The sequence below is a fragment of the Vombatus ursinus genome, unplaced genomic scaffold (genome assembly GCF_900497805.2).
Source record: "Vombatus ursinus unplaced genomic scaffold, bare-nosed wombat genome assembly UNPS02000580.1, whole genome shotgun sequence".
Classification (NCBI taxonomy): domain Eukaryota; kingdom Metazoa; phylum Chordata; class Mammalia; order Diprotodontia; family Vombatidae; genus Vombatus; species Vombatus ursinus.
In genome coordinates this window covers 432,738-458,007 of record NW_020940358.1, presented here as the reverse complement: position 1 = coordinate 458,007, position 25,270 = coordinate 432,738, and the positions used below count along the sequence as shown (strand labels likewise).

Below are 25,270 nucleotides of genomic sequence, written 5' to 3'. Positions count from 1 at the left end.
AAAACCATAGGCAAGGAAGTATTTTTGTGAGACCAGCCTACAAGCCTGTGGAGGCAAGTCAAGATCAGTCAGTTAAGCATTTGTAATTGATTACTACGTGCAAGCACTATTGAGGGGAAAGGAAGGAATAAACATTTGTATAGTGCATTCCATGTGACAAGCACTTTAAAAAATATTATCTCATTTGATCTTTACAATAACCCTGGGAGGTTATTATCCCCATTTTACAATTAAGGAAACTGAAGTTAAGTGACTGAGGTTAAGTGTCACACTGCTAGTAAGCATCTGAGGCCACATTTGAACTCAGGTCTTTCTGACTCTGGGCCCAGCACTCTATCCACTGTACCACCAGCTGCTTCCTTGCTAAATTGCTGGGAATACCAAAAAAAGCAAAAATAATCCCTGCCCTTGAGATACTTACAATCTGATGTGGGAGACACCATACAAATTATGTACAAAGGAGATAAAGACAGAGTAAACTGGAAGTAATCCCAGAAGGAAGGTACTATCATCATTAAAGGGGTCCTGGAAAGGCTTCTAGAAGAAGGTGGCGTTTTGACTGAGGCTTGAAATAAGCTGACAGCTCTTTTTGTGGTGGCAAAGAATTGGAAATTGAGAGGATGCCCATCAATTGGAGAATGGCTGAACAAGTTGTGGTATATGAATGTAATGGAATACTATCGTGCTATAAGAAATGATTAACAGGCTGATTTCAGAAAAACCTGGAAAGACTTGTATGGTCTGATGCTGAGTGAAGTGAGCAGAACCAGGAGAACGTTGTACACAGTAACAGCCACATTGTGCGATGACTAACTCTGATAGACTTAACCGTTCTCAGCAATACAAGGATCTAAGACATCTCCAAAGGCCTCGTGATGGAAAATGCTATCCACATCCAAAAAAAGAAGTATGGAGTTTGAATGCAGATCGAAGCATACTATTTGCTATTTTTTTTACTTTTGTTGAGTTTTGTTTCCTCTTTCTGGTGGTTCCTCCTATTGGTTCTAATTCTTATAACATCACTAATGTGAAAATATGTTTAATAGGAATGTATATGTATAGCCTATATCAGATTGTGCGCTGTTTTGGGGAGCGTGGTAGGGACGAAGGGGGAGAAAAATTTTAAACTCAAAAGCATATGGAAGTGATTGTTGATAAATCAAAATAAAATAATTTTAAAAAATAAGCTAATAAAGAGTAATTTTTTTTTAAAAGGAGAGACTTGGTCAAATGGTGTCTTAAGGCCCTAAATAGCTCTAAAGCCGGTGCCCTTTGAATATATGACCAAGTAGATTTGGCCTTCCTCTGCTGAGCTCTCGGGCCATACAAATGGATTGCATTGTGTCACAGCCGGGTCTCCCGCTCCTCTTCACTTCTGATCTGGTTCCCCTGGAGTCTGTGCCAGGCAGCTTATGTGGGAGGTACAAGAGCAAGTAGGGACAAGGCGGAGGTGTGATCTGAGCCCAAGGCACGGTCACAACTTCTGGATCCTTTTCCCAGGCTTCTGTAGCCCAGACACCAAGTTTTTCCTGTCTCTGTAGTGAGTTCGCGTAAAAGATAAGAGGCAGGTGGAAGAAAATCACAGGGCAGTGAAACTCAAGAGGGCAAAGCAGAGCACCTGCCCAAGACTACAATCCCCAGCAAGCTTCTTGTTCAACGTCCCCCATCTTTAGCGGTGGGAAACGGAGTTAAAAAGTCATAATGCATCCTGGTCTTTGTAGTCTGCTCTGCAGCCATTGAGTTTCGCTAAACCTGTAATGCGCCGAATTGCATGTTGGAACAGGTAGTTTCGGCAAGCGCGATACCCTACCCCCACCTCCCCTCCAGCCCCGGCATTTCCTCCTGCTAGCCCCGACACAGATTGTCCCCACTTCCTTGAGGAAACAACGGCCTCCTTCTCCTGTTATTGGCCAATCGGGGCCGAAAGGTGCGGCTCGCGGTCCGAGAGGGCGTGGTGTGGTTTCTTTGACCGCGCAGGCGTAGGGCGCCGGGTGAGCGAGGAGAGTAGCGAGCGATCGAGGCAGGCGGAGCGTTGCGTTGCGTTGCTCCCCGAGTCCGGCTTCTCCGAGAGCGGAGACTGCCCCCTCACACCCCCGCCATGGCCGAGAGCGACTGGGACACGGTGACGGTGCTGCGCAAGAAGGGCCCCACGGCGGCTCAGGCCAAGTCCAAGCAGGTACGGCCCGCCGGCCGCCCCCGCCGCGTCCTCACTAGAGCCCGGGGCTTGCCAGGCCGCGCCGCCTTCCCGGCCTCCTGCCGCAGCGGGCTCCCCGCACGGCCGGGGCTCGCGGGGCCCGACGCCATCGGGCCGAGGCCCCGGCTGCAGCCGCTGCTGAGTCACCGGGCCCAACGCCTCGTCCGGGTTGGACAGCGCTCCAGGGCCGCGGCCCCGCCACGCGGGGGCTGGGGCGGAGAAGAGACCGATGCCGGCCCAGCCCTGGAGCTTGGGAGCCGACGGCCTAGAAGGGCAGGACGAGGCGAGGCTGAGGGCCGCCAGCCCGGGCCCCCCTGTGCCCCGGAGCCCCGGGGCCGAGGAGGGCCCAGGGGACAGGAGATGATGGCAGCCTCTCCGTTGGCATCACGCTGCCCAGGGCCCTGGAAAGAGAGACCTCGGGGTTTCTATTGGAGTTATCCGGGGCTCATGCCTGGGGCATGTCACTTAACCTACTCAGGCCTCAGTTTCCACATCTGTGAAATGAAGGGATTGCACAGGATGGCCCCTTCCAACACCAAAACTATGAGCCCAAGTTCGAGGCCATTCCGAAAACTTGTGCCAGATGGCTCCTGGCCGCAGGGCCCTCTGCTGGGCCTTAGAGAGATAGATACCATCAGCCTAGTAGGGGGTAGGAACCTCTCCAGGCGCACCAGGGGGTCTCTTTGTTGCATAAAGGGTAGTGTGTTTTCTGTTTTTCGTTCATGAAATTGTCTTCAGGTGCCTGTGATTTCATCTGTGGAGGTGGCTTCTCTACCCTCAAATACAGCAACCCTGGCTGCTTGGTAGTCCTGTGATCATAGGCTTGTGATCAAAGGCTCCTTATTCCTCAATTTCCCCCTCTATAAAATGGGGATAATACTTGCCATCCCTCTCACAGAACGATTTTGAAGAAAGTACCCAGTAAAAGATAGTTTTATGCTTTGCTCGATGGTTTAATGAGTTATTGTGGCCATCCCTTTTACTAATGAGCCTTTCTGAACTTAACTAGGCCGGTGTTTGAATGGCAAACATACAGATTGCTAATGGCTCACAAAGCCTTTCCAGTTTAGTAGTGTCTGAGAGAACTTGCACAGTGTTGATATAGCTTTTGAGAATTTGGGGTTAGCCCCATATTGAAATTAGGGATTTGAAGAGAGCTTTATCCCTATTTCATCATAAGTTGTTTGGGGTGTGTGTTGGAAGGAAAGCACTGTTCCTCATAGATGCCCTCGGCAAAGGTTGGCTAATGGGGGAAATTCAGTGTTAAAAGTTAGAGAAGCTGCTATTAGCCCCATTTATCACTCAACCATGTAATATAATGTTTGGCACAGTTTTCCTGCCTGTGATCCTTTGACCCGGGTTGAGGAATTAGAAAAGCTCACCCACTCATTAAGGAGGATTCTCATCAGTGCTTTACAATGTGAATCTCCACTTTTAACTCCTTAATGTTCAAAATCCTCCTTAATTAAGAAAGCCCAACATCTTTCTGTTGCTGGATTGTGGACTAGTATAAAGAAAACTCACTGATTAAATTTTTCTTGCTGTGCAAGTATAGGAAGGAAAGATTAGCAGTCTTATAGAACTTCTAAACAATCATCAACTTGTATTTCCATAGTCTGTCTCTTGTCTCTGCCTTTTGTACAGATTGTTCCCCCATGCCTTGAATGCTCTTATCTCCTTAACTCTATTTCTTATAATCCCTAGCTCCCTTTGACTCTCAGCTCAGTTGTCATCTCACCTCAGACCCTTTGCTGATCCCTCCCCACCCCAAATTACTTTGATTCATTCCTGTGGATGTATTTTCCTCCTAGTACAAGTAAGCTCTTTGAGGGCAGGGACTTTTTCTTCTTTTTGGTAGTAAACTGGGGATATAATAATTTGCTTACTGAATTTAATTGGGAGGCTGGCATATTAAAGATGTCAAAAGGGAGAGTATATAATTTTTAACTCATGTTTTGTGTCCTAGAAACTAAAAGTTTCAAGAAAACTTTTTTGTGTCTATGACTAGCTGTGAATGTCTGATATTGTTTAGGCTTGGGTTGCCCTGTGTTGATTTGAATTTTGTTCTAGTGACTACTAAATTGATTTTATTATAAAGGAAAAAATATCCAGATTATAAATAGCCATCAGAAGAGTTAACCAGAATACACGTGCTAAGCTTTTTCATTTAAGCAACTTTGAGTTTTACCAGAAATAACTTATCACAATGTCCAGAGGTCTCAAGAAGGACTTAAGATTAAAATCTACCAATCATTATTTCTTCAGGAAGAATTCACCTTGTTCTTTTGAATATTAGTGGATGTTTTTTAGAGGGAGAACAAGTTAAATATATCAAGTAAAACTACAATCAGAGCATTGTCTGAAAGCTGTTTCATTTTCTAAGAAAACTTCAATGTCACTTGACTGAAGGTCACTGAGAAATCTACTGCTGTTTTCACAAGGTCCCCTTCTACTCCTCTCCCTTCTCCTAAAAAGCAATTTCTCTTTTCATCTGGTAGCAGTTTATTGTGAACTGCCAAAGTACATGCTCATGAAAGATTTTCATATCAGCAGCTTTGGCTATTTAACCAAATACCATTATTATGTGTCTTTTTCTAAAAATCAGTAGTCATTAGGAAAGGGCAAATTGCCTAGTGGTAGCTTAAATGAATATGTGCCAGATGCTGCAAGACCTAATTCTGACCCAAAAATATCTTCTGATTTTTATAGGCCATCTTAGCAGCTCAGAGAAGAGGAGAAGATGTGGAGACTTCCAAGAAATGTAGGTGCTTTTAAGTCCCAAAAGGAAGCTATATATTAGGGATTTTGTGTGTGTGTGTGTGTGTGTGTGTATGGCGTGCGCGCGCCTGTGCCTCTTAAGTACTGCCTTTTGGGAACTTCAGGTGAAAGGTTAATATTACTAATTCATGGTAAAAGAGCTATCTAATCTTTAGACAGACTAAGACTTGGCAGCTGAATTTCTGATGTGCCTACGTGGTTGTATTTTCTGGAGATACAGGAAATAATAGTGTGTTCATATCAGAGCAACTTGCAGAGGCAGCTTTGGTTAGATTATGGTCAAGAGAGTCTCTCACCTTTTGCCCACCTTGGTGCCCTAGAAAGAATCTTCTGATACTCTAGTTTCACAGTTGTAGAAAACATTAATATTAGCAGCTGGGAAACTGTAAAATCTGATTTACCATTTTGAAAAGGTTTTTCTTGTGCTATGTTTCGGTCTTTTTTACCTTCTCTCTTGTTTTGTATGTAGGGGCTGCTGGCCAAAACAAACAGCACTCCATCACAAAGAACACAGCCAAGCTGGACCGAGAGACTGAGGAACTTCACCATGACAGGGTCACTCTAGAAGTGGGCAAAGTGATCCAGCAGGGCCGGCAGAGCAAGGGACTGACACAGAAGGATCTGGCCACAGTAAGTACTTAGTAGATACAGCTTTATCTAAGTGATTAGAGTTTGTAGAAGAATAGCTATGTTGGTAGTTAAGTGTTTGTTGAGCACACTGAATACACAGTAGAGAAGTCAGTGTGTTTTTGCTAATTGAATTGAGACTTCCTGAAATCAAGATGCAACATCTAATCCAGTTAAAACTTCATTTTGCTGCTTCATGACTTTATCTCATAAAGCATGTTACATGCTTCTTTCTAATTGGTCTCCATACTTCTAGGTTCTCTTTTCACTCCATCCACTACACAGTGGCCAAAATAATCTTCCCAGGTTATAGGTCTTAGCATGTCACTCCCCAACTCAAACCTTCTAACCATGTTGTCTCTGTGATCAAACACAAACTCTTTCACACTTGCTTTTAAGGCCTTCCACAACCTGATTAGAACATAGCTTTCCAGCTTAGTTCATTTTACTTTCCTTCATGAGTTCTGTTTTAACCAAATCAAACCAATAGTTATTCTCCCAAATTCAGCATGCTGTCTCCTTCCCTTGTGTGTTTGCCTCAGCTGTCCCGTGTGCCTAGTACACACTACCTCCTTTTCTCTGCCTTCCACAATCCTCATCTTCCTGTAAGATTGAGTTCATGTGCTACCTTCTTGAAGTATTCCCTGATTCTTTTACCTCTTTCTTGTTAGTGTGCTCTCTTTCAAATCATCTTTTATTGGTCTGTGATTATATTGTATCCCTATGATAGAGTTTCAGCACGCTGAAGGTAGAATTAGTTTTGTTACGTTCTTTGTATCTGCCTTACATATCATGGTGCCTTACCCATAGTAGACACTCATTGTTTGTTGCATATCTCAGTGCCAAGAATCCCATGATGTTGGTGTTATTGCATGTACTGCTTCAATTAGAGTTCTTCTATTTCCAGTGTCTTGGGCCCTTTGATCTTATAGACTTCTGTGGCACCAGAGACATTGTAGTACAGTGGAAAGAACTCTAGCTCTGACTGGAGCCAGAAAACCTAGGTTAAAATCCCACCTTGGAGGTTTACCTACTTGATATTGGGCAGGTGGCTTAACCTCCCTGGGTCTCCATTTCCTTATTTTTAAAATGAGGAATTTAAACTAGATAGCCTTTGAGGTCCCTTTCAGCTGTTAGATGTGTGATCCAAAATTTACAGTAGCTCCCTGAATGTAGTGAACCATCTGTCAACTCATATGTCCTTTGAAGAACATGAAGGAATTTGTAGTATGTGTTGGCTTGTTTCTTTCTGAGAATTTCCTGTACTGAACTGATGTGTTTAAAGCACATCTTCTCTTTAGAAAATCAACGAAAAGCCCCAAGTTATTGCTGACTATGAGTGTGGACGGGCCATTCCTAATAACCAGGTCTTGGGCAAGATCGAAAGAGCCATTGGTGAGTATCTTTATTTAGCTTGGACTGCTATAGTATGACACTTAAGCTTAGAGAGTTTTGTATTTTATTAGAGACATCCTTAACAACCTAGCCACAGGGAAAAGTAAAGTTAATGGGGGGTGGAAGGGGAAAGATAGCTGAGTTTTTTTCTCTGTGATTAGAAGTGGTGATAATATCTCAGTGTTACTAAGAACTTCATTTAGAAATTATTTGGAAATGAACATAATTGGCCTTTACGCCGGCTTGGGGTAAAGTTTGAGAGACTTTTGGGAATGAGAGAAAACTTGCCTCAAGATAAGTCATATGAGAGAGTAGTACCTTTCAGTTTTCTTCCCTTTGAGATTTCTCTCTTAAAACTTTTTTCCCAATATTATCCCCCAAATCAAAGTCCTTTCATTAAGAGCTAAGGGAAAAGATAACTCATTCTAAGACCCATTGTTCTCCATACTGTGGTCCATAAGCTATTTGCAGAGGCCTCTGGATCAAAGGTTCCCTGATAGTTAAACCAGGATTGCTTTCTTCCCCACTGAGCTCTGATGTTGGTGGCCCCATATGTTGCTATTTTCATTTCATAGCTACCCACGATAGAAGCGTCTTCATCCCACTTTCCTGCCACCATCTTTTTGAGTGGTGGTGAAAAAGAAGCCAGAATATTTTCTTTCAGTTCTTCTTCAAGAGACGTTCCCTCAACTCTGATGAATTAGGTTGTTAGTGTTCAAATTCTCCTTAAGATTATAAGTGACCATGGACCTTTTAAACTGGCCATGGAATAATCAGCCGAGTTCCCAGTAAGGAGTGCCTAGACTACTTTAGACTGACCAAATGACCAGGCAGCAGGTGAGATGAAAAGTACAATCTCCTGTTGTTTTCTTGTATTTTGAAGGGGAAGTGAGCATGTACATCATGCTAGGATGTATTAGTCTAGCAAGGCAGGGAACCAGGAGAGTGAAGTGAGAATACTTGTAGGAAGGGCTGTGACTTTGATAAATGGGCTACGGCCAATGGTTGTTTTGGAAGTCTGACTTCTGAAAATGACTTGCCAAGCTACTTTACCATTTGTTTTATCTGAGAGCTGCCTAAGCAGAGGGTAGGGGGAGGTCAGTAGACTGACTTTTCTCATTCTAGGTCTCAAGCTTCGTGGGAAGGACATTGGAAAGCCGCTAGAGACAGGACCAAAGGGGAAATGAACACAAAGCCTCGAAATCAGTTCGTTCAGACTGATCCCATCTGGTGGGTTCTCTTTCACCACCAGAACCAATGTGTCTCTTCACATTGCCAAGCTGAACACAGGGGTATCAGACTTGTTTGGGGGAGGAACCTTCCAAATCTATACCTGCTGTAACAAAAACAAAAAACAAAACCTTGCAAATTAAATGATTCTCCTGCCTTTTTTTTCCCCTTTCCTTTTCTGAAGATTGAGGAGCCAGAACTAACAATCCTCTTAATTTTGTCAGAAAATGTTTCTCTCTCTAGAAGCAGTTACAACTTTTTGAGGCATTGGGGCATATGTTGAAATGGGATCAATTTAAATTAATGTGTTTTAAGGGGAGGGTTAGTGTGGAGGAGGTTATATCTGTTTGGCAACCAGGGATCTCCATCCCTGTTTTGCAAAGAGTGCAAATGTGTCACCAACTTAAGTGACCTCTGTTCTCCCTAGCCTGCATTTTCAAGAGAAACTAATAAAAGTTTGTTACCCTTCTTGTTTGTGGCAAAGAGTTACTTTTTAGTTTGCAGAAGCCGGGCCCTTCTCAGAATCTGCTACTAGAGTGTGAAAATAGATTCAGACCTTCTCCTAACAAAACACCCCCGTTCCTTAAGTGTGTTTTCAGTAAGGTCTGGCCTGTGCTTAGACTGAGAGGCAGCAGCTCTTTTTTGCAGCAGAACTGTCTCAACTTGACCTTCTGTGTAATTAGTGTAGTTGGAGTGCTTCTTGTTTGGCCCTTGGCTCTATAGAAAATGTAATGGCCTAAGTTTTATTTTTTTATTTAAAATTTTTTTGGTATTTTTTCCAATTACATGTAAAGATAGTTTTCAATGTTCGTTTTTTCTAAGATTTTGAATTCCATATTTTTTCTCCCTCCCAACCCCTTCCCCAAGACTGCAAGCAAGGTTATACATGTGCAATCATGTAAATATATTTCCACAATAGTCATGTTGTGAAAGAAGAAACAGAACAAAAGGGAAAAGTCACCAAAAAGAAAACCAAACAACCAAAAAAAGTGAAAATAGTATGTTTCGATTTGCATTCAGACTCCATGGTTCTTTCTTTGGATGTGGATAGCATTTTCCATCATGAGTCTTTTGGAATTGTCTTGGATCATTATGTTGCTAAGAAGAGCTATGTCTATCTTAGTTGATTATCACATAATGTTGCTATTACTGTGTACAATGTTCTGCTGGTTCTGCTCACTTCGCTGAGCATCAGTTCATGTAAGTCTTTCCAGGTTTTTCTGAAACCCATCTGCTCGTCATTCCTTATAGCACAATAGTATTTCATTATATTCATATACCATGACTTGTTCAGAGTGACTTAAGACTCAGGGGTGGGGAACCTGAGGCTTCAAGGACACATGTGGCCTTGAGGCCTTAGGTTCCCCATCCCTGGTAAGTTTTAAGGTGATATGTTTCAACACTTGCCAACGACATAACTTGTTTTCATCTTGAAAACTTTTCTGCTCAGATAAATATCTGGCAAGAGGTATTACAACTTACTGTATGAGAACAACTATTCCCCCCCTTCAAGGTGAATTTATTCATATGTATATTGCATGTTGTAAATGGAGTAGGAATAAAATTTTTCTTCAAGCCTCTACAAGTAATAGTCACTTCTTTTGGCTCTATCCATAAATCTCAGACCTGGAAAGCAGAGATGCTTATATATTTGAAAAGAAACTTGAAACCTCAATCTAGCTGGATGGATTTTAGTTTTTCTATACATCTAGTGCAAAGTAATAAGGAGTTAGGTTGCATAAAGTGTTAAAGCCAATTTTATGATATTGTTGCAGTCATTGTACCCCTCCCCAAACAAGGTTGAATATGTTTAGGATTAAGGACAAATACCAAGGATGTGAAATGTGGTTCAGCAACAGACGTCAAAACCAAATTGTTGTTCTAACAACCCAATTAGAAAGGGTCATTGTTTTGGGATTGTCCTTTAGTGTTGTTCTAAGACCAAAGTGCCTGGGACGTCCTGAAACATTGGTAAGTTTAGCTGGACTGGCATTGCATGGCAGGGAGCGTCCCAGAGGATGTTTTAACCCCTACTCATATCTATGGCCTCTTACTGGCTTTTTCCTCCCTCTTACTGAATAGAAGTCCCAAAAAGATGTTCTGGGGATTTTTTCTTTCTCTTGGTGTGTGTAGATGGTTCCTCTCAGGGTCTTCATGTACTATAGCTCTATTTGCTGTGAATAGGAAGGAAGCTGATGAAGGCTTCTGCTGGAAAGACTCCTCAAGGCCTTTGAAGACAGGGTATTGCCCCTCAACCTTATTTTCCCTTCAATCTTTTTTTTCTCTTTTTCGAGGCAATGGGGTGAAGTGACTTGCCCAGGGTCATGCAGCTAGTAAGTGTCAAGTGTCTGAGGCCAGAGTTGAACTCAAGTCTTCTGAATCCAGGGCTGGTGCTCTGTCTACTTCGACATCTAGCTGCCCCCTCCCTTATTTTCCCTAAGCTGAATTTTTGCCTTTCTAAATTGAGTCTATATCTTAGTCTGAGCTTTTTTCTTCCTCTTCCTCTTCTACTTCCATGTAATTTTTGCAGCTTCTCTGCACCCCTCTTAAAAAGAGAAATAAAGAAGGGTCTGACCAAGGATGGATAGGGGAAAAGAATTGACTTTTATATTCCTCTTACAGGTTTGCATTGTGTTTATTTTTATTTATTTTTTGTCTCTGAACAAAAATATCCTGGTGCTTACCAGCCTGCCATGTCCCTTTAGTGACTCTTGCGGTCTTGTGTGGTTTAGTTTGGTCTCATACCGGAATTGCCTTTCCCCAGTCCTGCTTAATTGGATCTCTGTCTGCCTCTTGGCAAGTTTGCTACTTCAGCTTTCTGTCATACAGAATAAGCAGTTCATCCTTCAGGAACATTTCACACGCTGCAAACAGACAGTAAGATGGTGCCGCCAGGACGGACATCCAGCGTCTCATGATGCTCAAGCCTAGGTAGAACTACTGATTGGTCTCCTGCCTAAGTATCTACGATGTGATGGAAAGGAGGTGTTTTTAGTTTGTTTAGGAAGTATTAACACCAAGCGTCTTTCACCAAACTTGCTGTGATACTCTCACTGGTTAAAGATGGATTTCTGCAGAATTGAGGAAGTGAACACCACACAGTGCATTTATTCAAAGAACAAGAAGGCCCATCTTCCCACTCAGTCAAGTCTCAGTTCAAAACCAAAAGGGAGGCTCCTTGTATGGAAAAGTCATCAATGGGAACGAATTTCCATTTTAACATTTCTCATGCAGCTGTGGCTCGGGCTGCCTTTCTGTCAGCCCCAGCACCTCTGGCCTGCCTCTATGTTGAGAGAGGCTGTGCCCCATACAGGCCTCCTGTATCTGAAGTTGAAATTACAGTGCAGATGGCAAGCGATCTCCTTTCCCCCTTGGAATATCTCAGTCAGGAGGCCAGACAAAAGGTCCTGAATTTCATCTGGGGTGGTCTACTGGTCACCTGTTATTGGGGGCAGGGTGACATGATCCTGAAATGGAAAGGGTTTAGTTATTTTAATGAGCTGTATGGTTCAGTGGATAGAGTGCTGAGCTTGGAGTCAGGAAGACTCATCTTTATGAGTTTATATCTGGTCTCAGACACTACCTGTGTGACTCTGGGCAAGTCACTTAACCCTGTTTGCCTCAGTTTCCTCATTTGTAAAATGAGCTGGAGAAGGAAATAGCAAACCACTCCAGTATCTTTGCCAAGAAAATCCCAAATAGGGGCATGAAGAGTTGGAGATGACTCAACAACAGCATGATTAGCACAGAGTTCTGTGTGAGAGAATACCCAAGTAGGTCTAGTATACATTCTTGGACCGAACCTGCAAGGTCTCTCTTCGGGTGTGAAAGTCATTTTGTTAGGAGCTAAATAATGGATCCAACTTGGCAAAGACACGTCCATACAGCAACTTGAAAAAATAGGCGATTCATGCTGTATTCACTTAATTCTAACCCCTTTCAGCCAAACATCTCCCATTTCTTAGGATCATAGATCTAGAGCTGAAAGATCTCAGGGACCAGGTCCAGCCCCATCATTGTACAGATGAGAACATGGGCTTAGCCTGAGGTAACACAGGTAATAGCCTGAGGCAGGATTTGAATCCGGGTTCAGTGACTAGTCTGCTCTTTCTATAGTGTCACTCTGTGGTCAGACAAATGTTTTGCATACTTTCCATTCCTTCTGTGCCTCCTACTTTACAAGTTTGGGAAACCAGAGCTCAAAGAAAAATGATTGAGCCAAAGTTTACATGAAGATGAGGGGTCAGGCCTCCCTTTGAAAGGAGGCAGAGGGAAACCAGTGTTCTTGGTCCCCTGCTCCCCCCACCTTCACAAATTCCCATGTGGGACACTCTTACCGAGTTGAAAACAACATTATCAAAGCCAGATGAAGCGTTGTTCTCCTCTTTCTGCTTCCTGAATGGGTAGTCTCCGTTCTTCAGCCGGTGCCATACACCAAAAGCAAGCAACCCCAGGATCAGAGCAGCCAAGAGGCTGATTGTCGTCACAGGTATTGTCACAGATTTTGAGGATTCCTCTGTGAGTGAGGAAGAGGAGTATGAAGGGAGCCCCCATGATCATGAGGGGCTGAAGTCCAGGAGCACTTCTGGATTTGAGGTTTTCAACTGGAGCCCACATCTGTCCTGGCTGGGACCCTCCTTGCCACAGAGTCCCAGCCCAGCTCAGATTGCCGGGACCTCAGGATCCCAGACACTTTGGACTTTGAACAGTAGTGAGCAAGTCACCTATTGTTGGAGATCAGCACCAAGAATCATGTTGTCTTAAAACCCCTTCCTAAAGACCTTGTGGAAGGTGACAGCCTTAGCTGTTTCTCATATAGCTCCCCCTTGGAGCAAGGTCTGTCTCTTCTTTCCTGTGTCAGAGCTGACAGCCAGCTCAGTGCTACAACACCTCTGTCTAAAGCTCTCTAGATCTGCAAATATTTATACCGTTTTAGAGATATGCGTCTGTACCTTTAAAGAAGAGGAAGGATGGACTTCCTCTGGTGGTGGAGCCTAACTTGTAAAGGCAAGTGATGAGGAGACCAAGGGTCCCCCACAGGTGACAGCTTTCTAAGCAATTGGGAAACCAGTCCTAGAAGCTGCTGAGAACAGGCACCAAGCTGACTTCTTCCGTTTCAAGAGTAAATGCACTAAATTCAAGCGAAGGAACCACCCATGGGATCCTTGGCAAGTGCCTGCCCTATTCTAGGCCTCAATTTTCTCCTGCAGAATGGAGACGATCCCTGTCAGGCGGTAATGTGTCACCATTCTGAATATCTCATCTCCCCCCAAGTTCTAGTTTTAGGGTGAGAAGGAAGAAGTCAGAGGCTGGGCTGCTGTGACAGGAAAAGAGAAAAGAAGGTGAGTTAGCTAAGTGGAGTATGGCTCTTTCATTTTATAGAGACTACAGATATGAATGATGGAGATACCATGTAAGGCTATATGTGACCTATCCTAAGGACTAGGGGCATTAGCCCACTTGCCTGCTTAGAGAGACCTATGTTCCCATGATTCCTACAGCATCTCACCTGGAGCAGGCATAGATGGCTCACAGCTCTGGCCTGTCTGGTACACGATGTCATCTATTGCAATGGGGCCCAGAACAGGCTGACCCGCTAGGGTGGCCTCAAACACAATCTACCACGGGTAGAAAGAAGAGTCAAGGATCATGGTGGGCAGAGGAGATGTGGATCTAAACCCTACTCCATCTCTGCCTTACCACACAGCCTTCCCATTCCTTTAACCCCTATCCTTACCTGAAATTCCACTGTGCTTGTCACCTGGATGTATCCTTCGAGCCACTGGTGGCGCAGATATCCCCCAGTGCCCCACAAAGTCAGTAGGCCCTGGGAGCTAATTAGTAGGACTTTCAGTTCGCCCTTGTCTGCCAAGACACCAGTGGGTGAAGTTAGGAAACCTACCTGTCTAGGCCCATTGTCCTACCTTCAGCCAAGGCATCCCTACCTGACCAGAGGAGAGGCTGAGGTAGCCTCTACGGCGCTTGACCACTGTCCCACCCTACTGTCCTTTCTCACAGCTAAGGCCTTCTTTGTTTCCCTCCACAGGAAATCAGCTCTTTCCTTCTCTCTCTTTTTTTTCAAGCAACTGGGGTTAAGTGACTTGCCCAGGGTCACACAACTAGTGTCAAGTGTTTGGTCTGAGGCCAGATTTGACTTTAGGGCCAGTGCTCTATCCACTGTGCCACCTAGCTGCCCGCCTCCGTTCTCTTTCTGCTCTATCTGAATCCCCTCCTTTCTCAGTCAGTCCTGCATGCATATTCCACTCACAGAAATGCTCCGGAAAGCCCATGTGATACCAGAATCGAAGACAGGAACCACCCATGGGAGTAGGGGGGAGAGGTTCACTTCGAAGCCAGGCCGCCCGACCACTAGGACCCAGAACACTGGTGTCGAAGAAGGCAAAGTGACCTGGGAACCAGAGAGAGAGCTGGGCAACTGAAAGAAAGCTCTGAGCCCACTCCCTCTTTGCACAGACCCAGGAAGAGCCCAGGGTGTAGGGTACTCCTCCCAGATGAGGTGATCCTGATTCCAAAGATGACTGGAATGTCTCAACCTGGGGTACCCAAGGGGTTAGGTCACCATTGGCAGGATCTATAAAGGTCTACACCAAACTATACCCTCTGGCCCCCAGCAGTTACATTGAATGATTATATTTGGTAATCCCTCAACTCCCCTGCCCAGCATCCCTCTCTAAGTGAGCCTAAGCCCATTCCCAGGGCCCATAGTCCTCCTGCCCTAGGTTCTGTATCTATTCCCCCAGGGACTTGGAAAGTGTTGGGGATTGGTGGAAGGAGGGGAAAAGGGCAGCAGAATGAGATTTGTCCAGGGTAGGGATGGAGATGAAGTTGGGGTGACAGGCTGGGGCACATACTTCCTCCAAGTCCATCCTTGCTTTCTCTGGAGCCAGATACAAGGTGGAATTAGGAAAACCCCAGTCAGGACTTTTAGCCACCAAGAATGACCAGCTCTGACCTCTACCCTAGACACACCAGTAGAAATACAATATATCATCTTCACTTTAATTGCCACTTGTGAGTGGAGTACTTACCAGTTTCGGTGCCCAGGGTGTGGTCCACAGAGGGCTGGGGGTACCTGGAAGGTGTGGCACCACTGCTCCAGTCCCAGCTATAGCCCCCTAGGCCTGGCCAAGGTGTGTGACTCCAGCTGCACATGTCTGATTCAAAGTCACAGGACCCTGCAAACAGCCCCACCCCTAATGGTAACATTACTGTTTCAATCACTGTCATCACTATCCACATCTCTGTTATTATCTCATCCTTGCCGCCATCCTCATCCCCAGTGCACCAAGCCACAGAGAGCATCCTCAGAGGCCACTCAGACTTGGCAGCCTGGGGGAAAAAATCTGTCTTGTGCCCTTTACCAGGAAAGAAATTGGATAAGAAAGATTGTATGCATTCTGACAAATTAATGCTATACAAATGAGGTGTAAACATATTGTTCCTTGTTTTTAGTAGCAGTATCTTGGCCCTGGCCAATACGGGCTAGATCTCTTCCCTTGATTGTTCTAACCCCCTCCCCCCTCTACTTTCCTGAGGCCACAGGTATCCTGGACTTCTACCTGGCTGAGGGCAAGGCCCATCCTTTAGGTGCAGATCATCCACAGCAATGTAAGTGTGCTCCACTCCAGCTCCAATGGCCTCAAATACCACCTGGGGAGTGGGAGATAGAGGGTCTAGCAGGTGTGAGGGTGTCAGGTCTACCTGACATTCAAAATTAATGGGTCCAGGAAAAGCAAGAGCCCAGGGTCCCCTCCCCTCATTGGATGCTCCATGACTCAAGAGAGTTGGTATGAGAATTCCTGCATCCCTGCCCCATTCACTCACCTTCCATGCTTTTTCAGGCTGGACATCCACACTGCCTAAGCGCCAGGTGAAACCACCTTGGGCACTCACGCTGAATACCTGGCGTTTTTTGTCCTCTTCCACGTGGACACGGAGTGTGCCTGGTAATGCCCCAGTGGGAAGCTGAGGAATAGGGCATGGCAGGGCCAACTACCTACCCCTGTCCTATGGGTTTGGAATCCTTTCTCCAAGCTCTGACTCCCAAAGAGAGTTCACTATTATATGGACCAAGTTAGAAATTGGCTTAATCCTTTCTGGACCTTCAGGGAACTCTGAGTCCGCATCAACCTGGTAAATGGTTTGTTTCACTTCTCTGAGGGGGTGTTTTCTTCCTGGGGTGAGGTGGGGAGGTTGGAGAGGGAGATATTCCTAAGCTATATAGGTTGTCCCCTGATTTCCATACTCTAAGGTGCCAACTCCTTTCTCACCTGGATTGTGGAGGCTCAGATGATACCAGAAAGTCAAGCATCCAGGCTGGGCCAGGGGTGAGTGTTCTTCAGAGGTCAGTAAGGCTGCCTGGCCCTGGGGCAGGGCACTTGGGCTTGTGTCCACCATCATGTAGTGTCCTAGTAGAGAGTGCCTGTTCCATATCAGCAATTCTCTTGGGCATCCCAGTACCTGCCCCATATCAGTCTTCTTTTCTGACCCAGGGCACCTTGGGCCCATCCTGTTCTTTACATTCTCTCCCAAGTTTCCCCCTCCCCCTCATTGTGGTTTTACTTCTGATCCCTAGTCACCTTCAGGGGTCTCTGTAGTGTGGTCTGTACGTGGGCCCCTTATAGCACTGCCTGTAACATTGCTCTGTCGTTGCCAAGCTCCTTGCCCACTAGATGAAAATCCACAGGCTGAGTTTTCAAAGGAACAGCGTCGAGGAGCCCAGCAGGGACCCGGTCGCACAGTAATGTCATCCACTGCAATGTTGCCATGGTACCCATTCCTCTGAGCCTCAAACACCAGCTAGAGCATAGAAAGAGGTGGTTGAGGTTTTCCTGCCCAGGGCATTACTAATGGACAATTTCAGGATCCAGGTGGGACCCCTGTCTCAAGGAAGGGCACCAGATCTGGAGCCCAAGCTCCTCTAGTCATTGAGGCTCACAATGATAAGCTCAGCTCTGTGCCTTCTTCCTCAAGTCTCCCTCATTAGAACTTGAGTTTCTTGAAGGCAAGGACTTACTTGTATTGACACCCAGCATGGTGCCTAGCATACTGTTTACTATTATTTAATAAATGTTTGTTGACCGATTGGCTGGGATTGAATTTCCTGTGGGGCTGGAGGTAGAGAACTTTCCATGAGGTTAGAAGGGCAAGAGTCTCACGTGGTACTTGGCGACAGAGTCTGGAGGGTGGGAGAGGGTGGCCCAGGCCTGGTGCCATCGGTTGCCATGAGTGCCTGTCCGTGCCCACAAGTGCATATCGGCCTCTCCAACTCGTCTTAGCATCAGTCTTAGTGTCCCTGGGGATGTGGTAAGGACCCATCAGCTGAGCTAGGATCTATATAAACCTTCTAAATCAGTTCAGACCCAGCTCAAATGAGCCCACCCCTGGCCTGAGAATCCCCTCCTCTTCATAGGGCTGCTCACCAATTTGGGGCCCGTAGAGGTGGTACCAGAAAGAGAGACATTCATTGTGAGAGGGGGGAACCTGGAGGGCTGTAAGGAGGCGGGCACTTTTTCCTCGGGCAGGAGGCATTGTAGGATCTAAATACATGAAGTGGCCTGCAGAGAGACAGGAGTGGTTGGGATGGCAAACCCCTCCCCAATTCCTATTTTTATCTTTACTCCATGCCTTCCTGTCTCTCTTCTCTCCTTACCTTCCCTGACCCGTCCCTGCTTAGGCCACGGGTTCCCTTCCAGCAGGTAGGCAGCACAAAGGGCAAGGGTGCCCAGAGCATAGGTCCAGCCAAAGAAAATCCAAACATCTTGACCTTACCTTGGCTGGTGGTATGGTCGTAGCCTGGGCCTTGCATTGAAGCCCTTTGCCACAGGGCATCGGTTCTGTGCTCAGGATACCAGCCACAGGAGTCCCGTTCAAAGTTACATGAGAGTTCTATCCAGAAGGGAGAGAAGGAGAAGGGGACTTGAAGAGAGGCACCAAATCTCCCCCAACTAAAGTTATGATGGGGGGGAATTCCCCACTTATTTTAGTTTCCCATGCAGACAAAACTAGAGGGGAGCACCCCTTCCTCTTTTTGCATCACTGTCTCCCATCCAGGGGACTGCAGCAAGGGGATGCCCTTTAGGGTTGGGGTCTCAGGTAGAGGTTTCCAAAGGAAGATCTGTTATAGTTGGAGAATGTGGGTGGGGTGTGGGGGGGGGAGTCATAGGTTGTTATTAAGTATGGATACCTGTGTCCTTCTTAGTGATCACAGTAGGGTTACAGTTCACAAAGGTAATTTCATCTACTCCGACCCCTTTTGTCCCTGGGACGTTCAAATCCACCATTCCCAAGAGCTCCAGCTGAGGAAGATTTGGTGTCCATGTTGGAAGTCAGAGTAGAAATAAGGGGAAAAAAGAAATGAAGGGACCATCTCTGGACCAGAGGCTTGTGCCCCCAACTTCAAGCAGTCTCCCTTACCTCAGGGAGGTCCTCAGAAGTGACTCTAAGTTGTGGCTGCAGCAGCCTCCCTCCTCCAAGAGACTCAATCAGGTGGTTGTTTTTTAAACTGTTTTATTGTTAACAATCAATAAACAAATAGATCTATAGAGGCAAATAGAGGGCATAGTGGATAGAGCATTGAACTTGGAGTGAGGAGGACCTAAATTCCAATTCTGTTTCAGATACTTACTAGCTGTGTGGCCCTGGGACACATTTTTACCTTTTTGAAGTCTCAACTCCTTCACCCGTAAAATGGGAATGATGAAAAGGGGAAAGGAACAAAAATTTATTAAGTGCCTACTATGTGTCAGGAACTGTGCTAAAGCACTTTACAAATATTATACAATTTGATCCATACAACAACTCTAGTACTATTATTACAGATGTGGAAACTGAGGCAGACAGAGGTTGTGACTTTCCTAGTGTCATATACCTAGGAGTTCCTGAGTCTAAATTTGAACTCAGGTCATCCTGACTGTAGGTTCAACACTCTATCCACTGGACTGCCTAGCAGACTTCATAATATAACAGCATAATAGTTATAATAACAATAACAGTACCTACTTTATAGGATTGGTGTGAGGATCAAAGGAGATAGTATATGTGAAATGCTTTGCAAATATTAAAGCACTCTATAAATGTTAGCTATTATTAATATAATATTCAAAGAAGAGCATGAAGGAAGATTGTAAAAGAAACTCTGAACTGCTGCACATGGTTTATTTTTAAGAAATACAGAATTTAAATTGTTCTATTTGTGTTCTCTTTCTGTCTCTTTTGTTTTCTTCTGTGCATCCTTAAAATGTTTTATTGATACTCTCTTTTCTTTTGCATATCTATCACTGCCTGCTAAGCTACCACCCCGCCCCACTGAAAAGAAGCATTCCATTGTAACAAATACATATGGTCAAGCAACACAAATCAACACGAGTCCTTTTGATCTTGTCACATCATCTCACCCCCTAGAACAAGGGCTCTCTAGAGATTATTTTGTCCTCTGGTTGTCTTTTTTTTTGCCTTTTTTTTTTTTGTGAGGCAATTGGGGTTAAGTGACTTTCCCAGGGTCACACAGCTAGTAAGTGTCATGTGTCTAAGGCCAGATTTGAACTCAGTTCCTCCTGACTCCAAGACCACCTAGCTGCCCCCTCTGGTTGTCTTAATGACAACCTCAGAGGTCATCTTATCTTCAGTTGAAGCCTTTCAGTACTAAGCAATTTGCTCCCTACCAAGGCAGCTAGTTCCACTTTTAGACAGCTTTCTTTGTTAGCAGATTTGCCCTTGTGTTGCCCTTTATGTACTTTCTTCCCTGGCTCTTCATTTTGGGGACAAACACGAATCTAAAACCTCTTCCACATGACAGCCTTACAGATTCTTGAAAATGCTTCCCCCTTAGGTAGCAGCATGATATTGTAGAAAAAGCTGTGCATTTGAAGCCACAAGACCTGCGTATGAATCCTGGTTCTCTTGTTTACCACCTTTGTGCTGCTGGTCAAGTCACTCAAACTCTCAGACTCACTTTCCTCGTCTATAGAATGAGGGAGCTATACAAGATTATTTTGGTGATCCTTCAAGTTTTCCTTCCTCCAAGCTAAACATTTCCAGTCCCCTTAGTCCTTGTTGCCCGATGTTTCTCATCTAGGGCCATTTCTGGGTACCTGGAAAGGCCTCATCCTTTCTCCAAGTGGCACTGTCACCCATGTCCATGTATCATTGCTGTTTCTCTGAATGTGCCAGGCCAACTTATGGGTGTCATCCTCTACCACCCGGAGTGCCAAGAACCCTGTGGGCAGAGGGAAGTCCAAACCGCTTTTGTTTATCCTGCAATAAACATCCAGGAACTAAAGAGCTAGGGGTAGGGAGAAGTGGGGATTGGTGACACTTAAGGGACAGAAACTCAGGGGAAGTTCACAGAAGACCCATGTTCTGAGCTGGCTTAGCAGATAGTATAGGTTAGAAGTGAATTGGAAGTGGGAAGATGGATGGGAAAGTACCTTGGGGGTGGCCCTGGAGGTAATAGGCCATCTTGAGGGTACAATCTGGGCCAGATGGACCTAGAACAGGGGTACGTGCCTTGGCCACTCCCATCAGCTGCCCCCATGCCCTTTGTACCGACAAAAAGGGTCCTGAGGAAAGAAAAAAATCCCCTTTTAATGTAGGGACCCACCAGTTCAGAAATACTTCCTCTTAACTCATAGAACCCCAGCTCATGGACTCTATCCCCTACTCTGAGCTCTCTGCATTAGAAGAGGGTTAGGAGAGGCAGGGAGAGCCCTAAGAGCATGGGGGTTGACTGAAACCCAGTGTGGGGGAGGTATCTAAGACATCAGTAAGTGCTCAAGAATAGATCAACATAAGGGATGCCATTCCTGGGGGAGGGCAGGGAGGGAACCTCACCAGTTTCATTCCCTTCGGCATCGGTCCTGGGGTCAGAGTTGTCCTGAGCACTGATCCTCTGCCACTGTAGGTGGCCCGTGCTGGTATCCTCCCAGCCCCCAGAGCCTGACTCAAAGTTTGTTTCACCTGGAACCAAGCAACCAACTCAGACTGCAGCCCCGCTGACTGCCCCTTTTAGATTGTTCCTAATCTCGCTCAGAGAATCTCACTCCCCTCACCACCTCACACACACTTCCCTTCTCCACCCAATCAGGCCCTCGGTGACCACCCTTCTCTCTCTCATTTAGGTTAGTACAAAGCAGAAACCCCAGGAAAAAGAGAGTCTGGGACTGGAGAAGGGACCAGCAGGTCCTTCCCTTGCTCAGGAAATCCTCTTTACCACAGTTCTGTTCATCCAAACCCTCTGCACACTGGGGCACAAAGTCACATAGCTGCTCTGGAGGGAGACAGAATTCCCCACAGGAGAAATGACCAGACTCGCAGAAATTGTCAGTCTGAGTCCTTGAGTCAATTTTAGTGAGCTGCTGGAGGTGCTGGGGCACACCAGCCAAGGATCCAGGAGGAGAGGCCTTTGAGGGGGATGTGTCTTCAGACTCTGAGAATAAAATGGGTTATCTGTGGTGGACCCAACTAAAGTAGAGTGGGGCACAGTGACAGCCCTTGGGGCCCCAGCCCTCTGGAGTTTCTGGAGCTGGTCTCTCTGGGGTAGGGAAGGGAAGGAGAGGGAGGGAGCTCAGGGCAGATGCAGAATGATTGCAGAAGGCATGAGGGTGGGAGTGTCACTCACTGGTCACTTGTTCACAATGTTGGCTTAGGATCAGATCATCAAGGCCCACGACCCCTCCAGGCCCAGTTTTTCCCTTCAGGAGGATCTGTTGGGGGGCAATGGGGAGCTCAGCTCCCAACTCCAGTGGACATCCCTCCCACAGAGCACCAATTCTTTTGTTCCTAACAAAGACTAACTCTTTTTTAACTCTCAATCAATCAATAAGCATTTATAAGTTATTTTCTATATGTCAGGAACTGTGCTAGGTGCTGGAAATACAAAGACAAAAATTAAAGTCCTGCCCTAAAGGAGCTTACTTTCTACCAAGGGAAACAAAATATAAGTCCAAATATGTCCAAGGTAAGTACAAAGTCATAGTGGGTCCAGGGGCAAGGAAGGGACACCTAGAAGCCCAGAGGATCAAGAAACACCTCATGGAGCAGGTGACCTTTGAGCTGAACTTGAACGAAATCAGAGACTCTAAGAAGCAGAAGTGAGAAGAAAGATTGTATTGCAGGCATGGGGGCTAGACGTTGCAAAGGGATGGAGGTGGGAGGACAGAAGCTATGTGTAAGGTATAGCAAGCAGGTCAGTTTGGCAGGACCATGGAATGCTTGATGTAAAGTGTAATCAGTCTGGGTAGGTGAGCTGAAGTCAGATTGTGAAGGGTTTTAACAGTCAACCAAAGGAGCCTCCACCATAGCCTAGAGACAATAGGGAGCAATTGGAGTTTTTTTGAGTAGGGGATTCACATACTCAGACCTTGTGGAGAATGGATTGGCACAAGGAGAGGCAAGCCAGGGACACTGATTAGGAGGCTAATGTACAGTCAAGAGATTATGGGGGCCTAGGCTAGGGAGGCGGTCATGAGAGTAGAAAGAAGGGAAAGGATACAGGAGATATGGTGGAGGTGCTATTGACAAGACTAGGCAATTGATTAGATATGGGAGGCGGTGGGACACAGTGAGGGAGAGTGAAGAATGGAGGATGATGTGCGGGAGGATTGGAACTTGGGGGCTAAGAATGATGGTGGTGTCCTTGACAAAAGCAGGGAGATTAAGGAGAGAGATGAATGTTGAAGATGTTGAGCTCAAGATGCCTAGGGGATATCCAGCTGAAAATGTCTAGTAGACAGATACCTTGATGAGGTGAGGAGCTCAGGAGAGAAATTTGTTCTGAGGGTCTAAGGATAGATCTAAAAGTAGAAATCTTCTGAGAGTGGGGGCTACTTATATGTCCAGTCTTTAGAGGACTATCTGGCCATGTTCCCTGAACTGCATGTCCCAAACCTGACCTGCTCCAGGGAACACCAGGTTTCCCCTCTCGGACACAGAGATCTGAGGTGTGATGTGTTGGTGCTTCAGAAATCTGGTCTTAACAAAAGTTTGAAAAAGGTGATTGGATTGAAGTCATTGTTGAATCAGACATTTGATGCTATCTCCAAGACTAGAATTCTTCATGCCCTTAAACCTGTTTTCTACACAACACCCGAGGCCATGACCCCATTTACCCGGAAGCGATGCCTGCTGTAGATGGTGACCTTGTCCCGGACCCAGGCAGCCCCCAGTTCCCCTTGGCGAGTCCGTATGGGGTCTGTCTGGGGTAAGTCAGGGTTCTGGCTCTGCAGGAACAGCTGCAGGCTTCCAGCCTCAGAGCCATGCAGGTAGTAATAGAATGTGAACTGGGGTGGGGGAGGAGAGTGAAAATGGAAGTCAGAAGGATGTCTGCCTTCTCCTGCCTGACCTTGATGAAGGTTCCAGGTGGACTTGGGGTCTCTAGCACTGCGACTGGATAAAAGCCATCCTCATCTCCCTTCACCTTCATGCCTCATCACCTTCTCCCACAGTATCCCCCTCATGTGGGTGCTGCCTCCTTGGCCCTGGCTGACTTACCAAACAGCTGTTGGTACTTGAAGGATGGAACTCTGGGCTAATCAGGATATCAGAAGTTCCTTGATCAGCCTTGGAGAGCAGGAAAGAGCCTGGAGCAGGGGTGTGAAAGGGTGGAGAGGGAGTTAGAAGGCAGATGAGGTTTCAGGAGGCAAGAGGAGATCTGGGAGGACTAGGAAGGATGGAGGGGTGTGCTGGAGGTTGGGGCTCCTTTTCCTGGAGGCAGCCCCTGGAGTGTGGGCTCAGGCTACCTCCATCCACCTCTGCTGCCATCTTACCTGATGCACTGTTCTTGCTGTGGTCCCGGACTGGCACAGCTGAGGCTACGGAGGCTTCAGAACCTTGGGTTATCACCCATCCTGTAGTGTTTGTCCACTCACCCAGACCATTTTCAAAGTCTGTCACTTTATGGCCAACTGCAGACAGGAAGGAAGGGCTCAGGGACCATCCCTTTCCTCTCATCCGTTGTCCTTCCCCCACCAGGCCGTACCGTCCCCTTCCTATTGTCACTCTTACTGCAGGACTTTTGGTCCTCATCAGAGGCATCCCCACAGTTGTCTTCCCTGTCACACAGCTCAGTCAATGCCACACAGGCATAGTTGTTACAGTGGTGTTGGTATATGGTACAGCTGTTCCGAGGGGCTGAGCCGAGGAAGGAAGGGTTAGTTCAGTGGTCCCAGACCCAGAGGCAAGGAGGGACTTGGACTAGGAAAAATCACTTAAGAGAGTGAAGGTTGCCCAGGAATCCCCATGGACTCTAAGTATGCTTTAATGCTGCATTGTGGGAAGGTGGGCAGGCCTGAGATCCCTCCCCTTGTAGTGTATGTGCCCCTTTCTGGGGGGAGGCTGCTGGTCTAGGGATAGAAAGGATATTGATGACCTAGAGCCCTGGGATAAGGCCTTAGGGAGCAGGAGGGAGGAACAGAGGATTTTACAAGGGAGACCGCAGTTCCAGAATTCCACATCATCCAGGGCCACAGCTCCCCTATGCGTTGCATTACGTGTAGCAGAGATGGTGACCTAGGGAGACAGGGCAAGGGAGAAGGTCAGTTCCTGTTTTCTGGCCAGGCCTATGTGTGATTCCTCTACAAGGTCACCCCCCCAGACTCCCTCCCTGTATTAAAGCCCTTCTCTCTGGGCTGCAACTTACCCAGAAATCTCCCTGAACACGGCCTGTGGCCACCACCAGCTCTTGCCAGCCACTTCCTCCCAATCGCCCTAAGCTTTGCCACAACACAAGTGTCTCTGAATTGTGAGTTAGCTCCATTCGAAGATCAGCCACATCTACAAGGGCAAAGGCCGGGCTTAGGGATGCCTCCCAAATTTCTTTTGGGGCCCCGAGACTCCTCTAAACTCCTCAAAGGAACACACACCTTAGCCCATGGCTCCCTTCTCTAATGCCTTTTTTTCTTTTAAATTTTTTTCAATTAACAAAAATCTATTTCCTCTCTCTCTTACCCTCCACCTCATAATAAATATGCATGGCCAAGCAAAACACATTTCTGTATCCAGTGCTCTTCTAGTTCTCCTAGACAGTGA

General features: G+C 46.2%; 2 protein-coding genes across 2 annotated transcripts in view; one reads left to right on the top strand and one right to left on the bottom strand.

Moving 5' to 3' along the window:
* Positions 1–1,982: 1,982 nt before the first annotated feature.
* EDF1 (endothelial differentiation related factor 1) lies at positions 1,983–8,692 on the top strand. Its single transcript, XM_027853127.1, has 5 exons — positions 1,983–2,176; positions 4,904–4,955; positions 5,442–5,602; positions 6,901–6,994; positions 8,120–8,692. The coding sequence occupies exons 1-5, from the start codon at positions 2,099–2,101 to the stop codon at positions 8,179–8,181; spliced, it is 447 nt and encodes a 148-aa protein (XP_027708928.1). The 5' UTR covers positions 1,983–2,098; the 3' UTR covers positions 8,182–8,692.
* A 2,148-nt stretch (positions 8,693–10,840) lies between these two features.
* MAMDC4 (MAM domain containing 4) overlaps positions 10,841–25,270 on the bottom strand; it is a 14,493-nt gene continuing 63 nt past the window's right edge. The window contains exons 2-26 of the mRNA XM_027849612.1: positions 24,882–25,015; positions 24,676–24,751; positions 24,248–24,397; positions 24,010–24,147; positions 23,735–23,823; positions 23,353–23,523; positions 21,864–21,948; positions 21,456–21,671; positions 21,077–21,202; positions 20,674–20,805; positions 20,338–20,462; positions 18,432–18,543; positions 18,017–18,133; positions 17,668–17,802; positions 17,404–17,540; positions 16,825–17,044; positions 16,516–16,653; positions 16,070–16,188; positions 15,805–15,895; positions 15,274–15,420; positions 14,493–14,633; positions 13,962–14,089; positions 13,734–13,842; positions 12,562–12,740; positions 10,841–11,691 (exon numbers count right to left, since the gene is read on the bottom strand). Of these exons, the coding sequence (XP_027705413.1) occupies positions 11,653–11,691; positions 12,562–12,740; positions 13,734–13,842; positions 13,962–14,089; positions 14,493–14,633; positions 15,274–15,420; positions 15,805–15,895; positions 16,070–16,188; positions 16,516–16,653; positions 16,825–17,044; positions 17,404–17,540; positions 17,668–17,802; positions 18,017–18,133; positions 18,432–18,543; positions 20,338–20,462; positions 20,674–20,805; positions 21,077–21,202; positions 21,456–21,671; positions 21,864–21,948; positions 23,353–23,523; positions 23,735–23,823; positions 24,010–24,147; positions 24,248–24,397; positions 24,676–24,751; positions 24,882–25,015 (3,254 nt within the window). The 3' untranslated portion in view covers positions 10,841–11,652. The remainder of the gene's footprint in view (positions 11,692–12,561; positions 12,741–13,733; positions 13,843–13,961; positions 14,090–14,492; positions 14,634–15,273; positions 15,421–15,804; positions 15,896–16,069; positions 16,189–16,515; positions 16,654–16,824; positions 17,045–17,403; positions 17,541–17,667; positions 17,803–18,016; positions 18,134–18,431; positions 18,544–20,337; positions 20,463–20,673; positions 20,806–21,076; positions 21,203–21,455; positions 21,672–21,863; positions 21,949–23,352; positions 23,524–23,734; positions 23,824–24,009; positions 24,148–24,247; positions 24,398–24,675; positions 24,752–24,881; positions 25,016–25,270) is intronic.